This window comes from Bombina bombina, chromosome 8 (assembly GCF_027579735.1).
Source record: "Bombina bombina isolate aBomBom1 chromosome 8, aBomBom1.pri, whole genome shotgun sequence".
NCBI classification, from domain to species: domain Eukaryota; kingdom Metazoa; phylum Chordata; class Amphibia; order Anura; family Bombinatoridae; genus Bombina; species Bombina bombina.
The window spans coordinates 94,906,487-94,916,410 of NC_069506.1; the positions used below are offsets into that span (position 1 = coordinate 94,906,487).

The 9,924-nt window shown below is 36.5% G+C and overlaps 1 protein-coding gene across 1 annotated transcript; it reads right to left on the reverse strand.

Moving 5' to 3' along the window:
- Nucleotides 1-7,380: 7,380 nt before the first annotated feature.
- On the reverse strand, nt 7,381-9,379 carry HES4 (hes family bHLH transcription factor 4). The gene is made up of 4 exons (XM_053689889.1): nt 9,090-9,379; nt 8,883-8,978; nt 8,686-8,773; nt 7,381-8,247 (listed from the first exon to the last, which is right to left on the reverse strand). Exons 1-4 carry the CDS (start codon nt 9,195-9,197, stop codon nt 7,691-7,693), a joined length of 849 nt encoding a protein of 282 aa, XP_053545864.1. The 5' UTR covers nt 9,198-9,379; the 3' UTR covers nt 7,381-7,690.
- Between the last annotated feature and the right edge of the window lie 545 nt (nt 9,380-9,924).

A 9,924-nucleotide genomic window follows, 5' to 3' on the forward strand; every position in this document is an offset into this window, starting at 1 on the left:
AGAGAGAGAGAGAGAGAGAGAGAGAGAGAGAGAGAGAGAGAGAGAGAGAGAGAGAGAGAGAGAGAGAGAGAGAGTATATACATATATATATAGATATATATATATATATGTATATCTATATATCTATCTCTATCTATCTATCTATCTATCTATATATATATATATATATATATATATATATATATATATATATATTGTTGCAGTGATACAGATTTAGAATGGTGCATGCTCTCCTCTGTATAGTGATTTGGTTTGACTTATGATCTCTCATAATTTTGGTAGATAAAAAGTAACAGTTTTACATTTGTTTTAATGTTTTTATATATGTTTTTTCTACTGGTATAACTTTAGAATGTCCATCAATATACTCAAAAACATTTTTTCCCAGTAAAATGTTATAGTTTGCTATATTAATGTTGATATTGGAATCTTATGTATATTATTTAATGTATAAAAGACGTCAGGAAATTAATCGTTTTCTACAAAAATACTAGTTCTATTACTACTACTACGATGAAGCAACGTTGCAATATATTTTCATTGTTTATTTTGACCCCTTTCATGTAATTTAGATCTGGAAAAATTAGCAATTTCTAATTCTCAAAACTTGTAATACACCTGCTGACTTCTCAAGACTAAGTTGGAAAACAAGCAATTTCATACTAACTTTATGACAGTGACTAACCTTGGCTCCTCGAAATAAGGCAAATAGTGTTTGGCTATGGAAAAAATAATTGCTTTAAAGGGACATTTTACACTAGATATTTCTTTGCATAAATGTTTTGTAGATGATGCATTTATATAGCCACCTGGGAGTGTTTTTGTAAAAATGTATAGTTTTGCTCATTTTTAAATAACATTGTGCTGATTGTCAGACTCCTAACCAAGCCCCAAAGATTTAGATGTATACTGATGTCTACAGACTCCTGATTGTCTAATGGGTCTTTCCATATGCAGGGGAAGGGGAGGTGGAGTGTCTGTCTGTTTCTGCTTTCCCAGCACCTTTCAGTGGATGTCCTAGCCTAACCTCATCAACAGTGCTAAACTGGGAGCTTCTAAGTACGTTTTTAAAAGGTTTTATACTGGATTTTTATATCTGTATCTCATCTGTGCAGATTATTCTTTATAGTAGTGTCTAATACATGCAGTTTTATGAAAATTGGTGTAAACTGTCCCTTTAAAAAGGATGTTAATTTGTTTTACAAATGTTAAGAGATGGTTAACATGTTATTCTATAGCAAAATAACAGAAATGTCTTGTAATAACAAGGTGTTTATGTCCCTTTACTTTTCTAATGGGAATTTTTACCTTGAGAATATTGTTTCTTGCAAAGTGGTTTTCACTGTGAAGACAATGCATACATTTCAATAGGGCTCACAAAACAAAAAATCAAAATGTAAAAAGCTAAATGACTAAGCAGGGGAGTTCCATGGGTGTAGCTGAAATTTCTCTTCCAGGTCTGCTGTGCTCTATAAACATTCCCCCTGCAGGTTTCTATGGAAGACATCTTGCAAGGGACAGACCCTTTTTCTTTAGATAATTCCCTGAGTGCAGTCCTGTCAGCATCAGCAAGGTTTTTCACATCTGGTCAGGCAAAATATTGCTCATTGATCCCATAATCTTTACATTATAAATTATATATATATATATATATATATATATATATATATATATATATATATATATATATATATATATATATATATTGTGTGTGTGTGTATATGTTATGGGTAAAGTCATAAAAACGGGTAATTCCCCCATCTACACTATTTTTTTGCTTCTAGTTGGGGGTTCAAGGAAGGTGCCCTTTGCCCCCCTTGAACCCCCCCCAGGCAGAGGCAACAAAGATAGTGAAGATGGGGGATTACAGTGCATATTATATATGTTTGATGCAGTGACTCAATGCACGAGTGTAGACGTTCCACTGCAACAGGTGAAAAAGTTCACCTGTAGCAACTAAAATGCTTACCTAAGTGCGCTGGAAACCTTTATCTGTAGTGCAGGCCCTGTGAGCCTGCACACTAACTCGCTAAGACTCCGGTGAGCGTAAAACGGCTCTGAACCGAAAAAACAAGTGCCCACATACAATATTTTCAGTTCACATCAACATGATTTTCTTTATGTATAGATGTTGTACATATATCTTTTCTATACAGCTTGCATACTTTATTATTATGTAATTGATTCACATTTTATGGTGTTAATATTGCAGATTGGGCAATTTGCATATTGCCATGGTTACATACTTTTGGCGCAATTGTCAGTAATGGTTTGATGGGTGGGGCTTAGTTGCTATATATTGCACACTGTTCACTTGCACTGTTATCTGGTCTGAGGAAGGGGTCTGCGAACACCGAAACGTCACCGTAATAAATATTTAATCATCTTTTGAAACTAAACCCAGTGAGTGCAGTCCTTTTTTTAAATAGACTGTCTGTATTATCGACTCCACACCCTGGTTGACGACCCTATTGCATTGAGAGTGCAGACACACATGGAGGATATATATATATATGTATATAAATTGGCGTTTTAAAAAAAAAACCAATTACATAGATATTAGGTGTATGTACATTATTTCATTTTCAGCTCTGGACTGTCTGTGCCCTCAGGTACTCCTGAGTGCAGCCCCAAAACGTTATTGATTGTGCATGATGCCTTGGAGATGGCTGCACTTAACCTAGTATTATTCTATTTGTGATTAAAATACTGATTATTTTAATTAAAGCAGCCTAATAGTCAAAAGGTTACATGCTCTAATTCATTAGAACATTTCTTTTTACACCTACTAGCAACCCTGCACTACTGTGTGTTTAACCCCAGAAAAGGAGTTAAACACACAGTAGAATTGCTGCTCAGGAACTGCAGAGCACTGCAAGTCCCAAGCTGAAACCGTCACTAATCCAATGAACAGTGATGGTTGCACAGCATCATGTGACTGCAGGGGTCAAACACATTTAGTACTGCAGGGTCAATAGTCTTAAAATGACATGTTCTAACAAATTAAAGCATGTAATTTGTCTATATGTGTCTGTGAGACATGTATCTATGTGTGTGTGTGTATGCGTGTGTTTATGTGTGTGTGTGTGTGTATATATATATATATAAATATATATATATATATATATATATATATATATATGTGTGTGTGTGTGTGTGTATATGTGTGTATATATGGGTATGTGCGTGTGCTTGTGTGTCTATATATGTGTATGTATGTGTGTGTATGCATATATGTGTGTATATGTGTGTGTGTGTGTGTGTGTCTGTGTGAGACATGTATCTATGTGTGTGTGTGTGTGTGTATATGTCTATTTGTGTGTGTATGTGTGCGTTTATGTGTCTGTATATATGGGTAATTGTGTATATGTGTATGTATGTGTGTGTATATATGTGTGCATATATGTGTATGTGTGTGTGTGTGTGTGCATATGTGCTTGTGTGTCTATATGTGTGTGTATATGTGTATGTATGTATGTGTGTGTATGTATATGTTTATTTGTGTGTGTGTGTGTGTGTATGTGTGTTTCACATATACTACGGTCTTTTGTGTCATACCCAAACAGAAAAACAATCCACAGAAGTGGGAGTGTATTGTTGGCCCCTCTAGAAATTAATGGCTTAAGCACACGTCAAATTCCAAGAAATCACTGAGTGGTAGGAGGTGTGTGTGCAGATAGGCTGTGGTGGAGAAGGTCAGCCATGAATTATTGTGAGAGTGTGTGTTTTATTAGCCAGACACCAGCTGCTGGTCCCACAGGAGAGTGTCTCCTGTCTGGGGAGGTTTTTAGTTACAAGCACGGGATGTATAGCATTTCAAAGGCTGACCGTGCTTTCCTTGAGACGGATCTCACAGCACATATATGGGAAAGGCAGCAAACAGAAGTAAGAGGGAGTTGAGTTACCAGAAGATCCTAAATATGCAACCCATTAACCTTTAGGGAATGAGAGCTGCATATTCAGGTGTGGATCCCATGACTACTGCAATGAGTGTGGCATTTGCATTTTATGTGGGGCTAAAAGCAAATAAGTTCCACACTCTGTTTGGAATTTAAGTTTGTTTTTTTTACTATAATTTAAGGTTCATGAGAGGACTTTGGGCTTTCCATAAACTGTCTATTACTTTACCTTTGGCAAAGCAATGGAAGCTCCCTCTAGAGGAAGCTTGGTTCTGACTGATTGAACTTGGCTAAAATCTACCAAGAGTTTAAAACATTATCAGGTCAGATAAAAATCTATGTTTTAAAATTAGCCTGGCTCAGCAAACAAACATTTTAATATTTTTTTTTTATTTATATTTTTAATTCAGGAAATCAGTTGGTACATTGTTACAATATAGATGTCACAATAAATAAAATAGAAGTATTACAAATGGTGATATAATAATATATGACAAAAAAAAGCCATTCCATTTTTACATTATTCTTTGTTAATAAATTTTACATTAAACAATTTTAACTGAAAATATTAGGTGAAGAAAAAAAAATCATATAATTGTCATTTTTTTTAATTTCCTGGCAGAAAAGTAAGTGCAGGTCTTCCATCTTGACATGGATAAGTTGGCTCTTTCACATTGGGGAGTTATACGTTTTACAGAACTAAAGAGATGCTTCTAGTTGGGAATGGACATATTTGGAGCAGTTTATTATATAGGTTGATGAATCTGGTCCCATCAGACAAGATAGAGCAACCACAAAATAGACAATTATTCACTAAACAGGAAATCAGTCTAGCTAAGATTTTATTGTTATAGACACTATGAGCCTCATATAAGGAGGAACATCTATATGTCCCCAGACACAATGGGCAAGTGGTCCAGGACTGATTTCTTATCTCTCTTAGAAAAGGAAATCCCAACTGAGAATTTGCTGATATCACAAAAGAAAAATGAGGTCATCAAGTGACATAAGGAGTTTATTTTATGTCCAGGGTGCTGAAAAAAAAAAATCTCCTAACTATGCTAATAACCAGTCAAGCATCTGCTTTTAGACTTTGATCATAGATTCCCTCTATATATAATTTTTCACATTTTGGTGTACTGTTAAATTATACAAAATCTTTAATAATAAGATTTTGCAAAAAATAAAGAACATATATTTATTAAATAAGTAATAGGATATAAATGAGCTATATAAACAGACAATTATAACACCATTAAATATTTTATTTAAAATATTTTGTACGTGGATTTTAGTTACTTATCTATGTTTGCAAAATGTTAGAGTTGTCGATGTAAAGAACTAATAATTATGCTAGAAATCCAATTATTCCAGTGTACCTAGATACCATTGTGTTTAGAGCACACTAGAACCAGATCAACAAAATATAAGTCCTCATTTAAAGGGACATGAAGTACAATATTTTTATTTCATGATTCAGTTAGACTAGAGAATAGAATTTTAAACAACTTTCTAATTTACTTCTATTATCTAGTCAAAATTAAACTTTCATGATTCAGATAGGGCATACAATTTTAAACAACTTTCCAATTGACTTTTATCATTAAATTTACTTTGTTCCCTTGGTGGTATTTTTGAAAAGCTAAACCTAGGTAGGCTCAAACTGATTTCTAAACCGTTGAAAACTGCCCCTTAGCTCAGAGCATTTTGAAAGTTTTTCACAGTACTAGTTCATGTGTGTCATATTAGATTGCATTGTGCTCACTCCGGTGGGGTTATTTATGAGTATGTACTGATTGGCTAAACTGCATGTCTGTCAAAAACACTGAGATAAGGGGCAATCTGCAGAGGCTTAGATAAAAGGTAATCACAGAGGTAAAACATATATTATTATAACTGTTTTGGTTATGCAAAACTGGGGAATTTGTAATAAAGGGGTTATCTATCTTTTTAAACAATACAAATTCTGGTGTAGACTGTCCCTTTAATTCTCTATGTATCTTTGGTTGAAGAACATCAATGCACATGGTAAGCCAATAGCCACCAATCAGCAGCTCCTAATCCCACCTATGTATGCTTTTAAACAAGGATACAGAGAGAACAAAACAAATGAGACAATACAGGACAATTAGAACGTTGTTTAAAATTGCAGTTCTTTTTGAATCATAAAAGAAAAAAAGGTGGGTTTCATGTCCCTTTAATAATATGTATATGGAATAACGAGTTTTGCTAAGATGCAATTAGTTTGTGGCTATTAGAACCTTTAATTTGATTTTAATAATTAAATTAAAAATATATATAATTGTAAAATGCATATAAATGATATGAAAATAAATTGTTTAACCAAAATGTGCTGCAACAAACTTATTAAGGTGTTGGAAGTGATAATACAGCCTAGAGATATGTTAACATTTTAAATCATACCTGATCTGATGTAATTGTTCACTATAGTGTATATATGTGTGTATATATATATATATATATATATATATATATATGCCAATGCTTTTATAACTATATAATCCTAGGGAAAGGCTATTAATGCACAGGAGGGTAAGTGAGCAGGAGCTCACATTGCCTTGTGGCTAATTTGCCAATTGAATCTGTGTAGGTGGCTGTGGCGGGAATAGGGACCCCTAGCAAGTCTTGAGATCCCCCTCCCTTCCCACGCAGCAAACAGTGTAATCTTCGCCCTTGGCAGAGCTTCAAGTGCAGCAGTGAGTCATAATGTGAGCTAAAATCGTGTTTTCCTAATTCCCCTCCACAGTGGAATAAAGCTGAATTCCTCTCTTTTATGAGGTGCTCTTTGTGCATCCAAGCAATTGAATTTAGAGCTGTGCAGAGTATCAGAGTTTATCTGCTCCTTGTCAATGAAGGGAAGGGAGTGACAGGCGCATTAACCCTCAGATCTCAGTTCCCAGGCAATTCAATAGGATCCCAACTTTCCTAAAGAACCCGCTGCATAATAGATTAGATTTTTTTTTTTACTTTTAATTATCTCTTGTCACAAAAGTGGCTTCATTCTCCCGCCTTGCCTCCCTTTTCTGCCAAAATAGTGACTTTTACATTTTATTTTGGGAGGGAATCACAGAATGCAATACAATAATGGGAATTCTAAGCATCCAGAGTACAGGAATTCCTAAAAACCAATGTCAACAGATGGTAGATTAGATATCATATGGTAACCTATCCAGTGAAGTGTCACGTGACAGCTAGAATGGCTTTAATTGGCTATTTATTACACATTTGAACCAATTTACTCCATATTTAGACTGTCACATCACCCTTTTTTAAAATGAGTGTATTGAATGCTTATTATATATATATATATATATATATATATATATATATATATATATATATATATATATATATATATATATATATATACACAAATTAATGTATATTAGGATTGTGTGTAAAGTGAAATTGTTCCCACCACCCATATTTCCCCACACAATAAATTTCATAGTAAAACACATTTTTAATAAAGTTTTAAAGAGTTTATTTCATAAAACTCCTGCATTTCTTAAAGTTTTTGACACAAAAACCAACACAATGTACTTTGGCATTACACGTCTTTTGTACGACTTGTACAAAACTAAAAAACATCTCAGCATAAGAGGCTTTTTTTTATTACAAAAACGGTTCTCTTACACAAGTATATTTTAATAATAAAAAGTGGATTCCCCATACTTGGAAATAAATATATAGTGCGAAGATTGTCCTCTAAGGCAAGGTCCCATATAACGGAACCAATAAACAAAAGTCTTTGGGTGGAGAAAGTTCGTTCACCAGGGCCTCCACACTGACTCAGTGGTGTCTGGCCCAGTACTGCCCCCCAGTGGGCTTACTGACTGGGGCATATGAGGCAACTTGTGGGCGAATGTGGTGAGTCCCTGCACTGGGGAGTGGGCTTGGGAGCCCCCACTTGAGGTCACGTTGGTATTGGCATATAGAGGAATAACTGGACCAGGGCTTGAGGCATATGCTGGGTTAGGTATAAGGAAGGCAAACTGTCCATCAGTGGCAGGGACCAACTGGAAACCACCCTGGAAGACCTTGGGAGAAGCGGACTCTGGTGGGCTCATCTTGCAGGTCATGGGGACTTGAGCTGTAGCCCCGGGAGCAGAGGGCAGCTGGACGTGTAGTGGCTGGTTGGATGGGGGCTGCTGATAATTCATAGCAACGATTTGTCCCAGGCAGCCCGAGAGATGACCCAGCAACCGGGTCCTGACCTCAGTGTTGACTCCTTCACAGGTTGAGAGGAATCTGGTCACTTCATTCATGCATTCATTGAATCCTGCTCTGTATTTGCCAAGGACGCTGGGATCAGCTGTTAGGGCAGCTATAAGGGCAAAGATACAAAACATTAAATAAATGATATGCACAACCATCAGGATAAATAAAAAATCACAATTCATATCACATAGATCTATCTATCTATCCAACCATCTATCTAGCAATATGCACATGCTTCATCATATAGGTTGCTATAGTTGTGTATAATGAATAGGGAAAAGTATCTATGTTCAAAATGCTACAAATTAGTGGATCCAAAGAACGATACAATGAGACAAAACATATGTTCTGCAATTATAACTAAAAATGAAACATTTAATATAAACAGATGTAGGCTATTAAACCTAATCTATATCACTATTATAAATCGGGTCAAGACCTTTGTAAGGGGTTTTGAATAAATGTAAAATACATCATCAATATCCCAGTGTCTCCTACAAATGAGATATGTCACTAATATTAGATTGCAAAGAAGCCAATTTACCTGTCATTTGTACACGTTGTAGGTTCCTCAGGTGTTTGACTGTCATCTCTAGGATATCAGCCTTTTCCAGCTTGGAGTGTCTGGAGCTCTGTAGAGGATAACAAGAAGGTAGGTTAGAGTCATGGATCAACACCAGCACATAGCTAACATAGACAGTCACATGTTGCTAAGGGGGACAAGATGCTAGAATGACTTACATCTTTTTTCAGTGCATCCAGGATAAGTGTCTTTAACTGTCCCAGGCTCTCATTGATCCGAGCTCTTCTGCGCTTCTCCATGATTGGTTTGGAGGACTGCAAAAAGATACAGAAAAAAAGATCAATACATTGCTATTGATTGCCATGCACTGCAGCTCATCAGATACTTTATCCAGAGGATGATAATTGTCTAGCTGCAATATTTACCTTTCTATGCTCACTGGCACTTTTTGGTTTATCCGGTGTGTGTGCAGAGTTGGCAGGTGACCCTGCAATTGGGGATGCAGTAGGTTTCTCCATACTATCAGCTGGCATATTACAATTTATAGCAAAAAAATAATAATTCAAAATTGGTAAAAAATAAATTGAGTTGTATCCGTATTAGAAGAGGTGATGCCAATACAGGGTTGTCAGTGTCAGCAGAGGTTAAGCTGCAGACTTGGCTCCTTCCCGACTCTAGCTTTCCTCACTCAGAAGCTTTTTATCCCCTTATCTCACTCTCCTTTCTGGCAGGCTTCTGACTGCCGCCTCTATTTATACCTCTTGCGCCAGCTCCCCATTCGTGTGAAACCTTCATTGCATTCTTTCCCACACTCGCGAAAACCAATCAGCGACGAGTCTCGCCCATCGCGCCATGTGATTGGCCAGCTACACCCCCCCTCCCTCCCGCCCAGACACTCCATCCCCCCGCGAGCTGGCTGCCAGTCACGCGCTTGGCTCATACCAGGCGCCAGGGATCGGGCTGGCAATGGAGCAAAGCGCCGTGCGATGCAATGCAAAGCACAGGCTGGGGTAGAACAGGTCACCCGGCAGCACTACATACCCATGCACGGCTGGGGATATTAGCACCTGCGTAGCATGCGTGTATCTGCTACATATGCCATTATAATTAGATTATCAGTATATATTCATCACTTGGGATTCCCTCTAATTAAACACTCGCAATCTGACACAAAACTAACTGCATTTGTTATATGTTCCACTGTGAAGTGTCAAATAATAAATATGACAAGGGTTTTGAGTGAAGATCTTCATATATTTG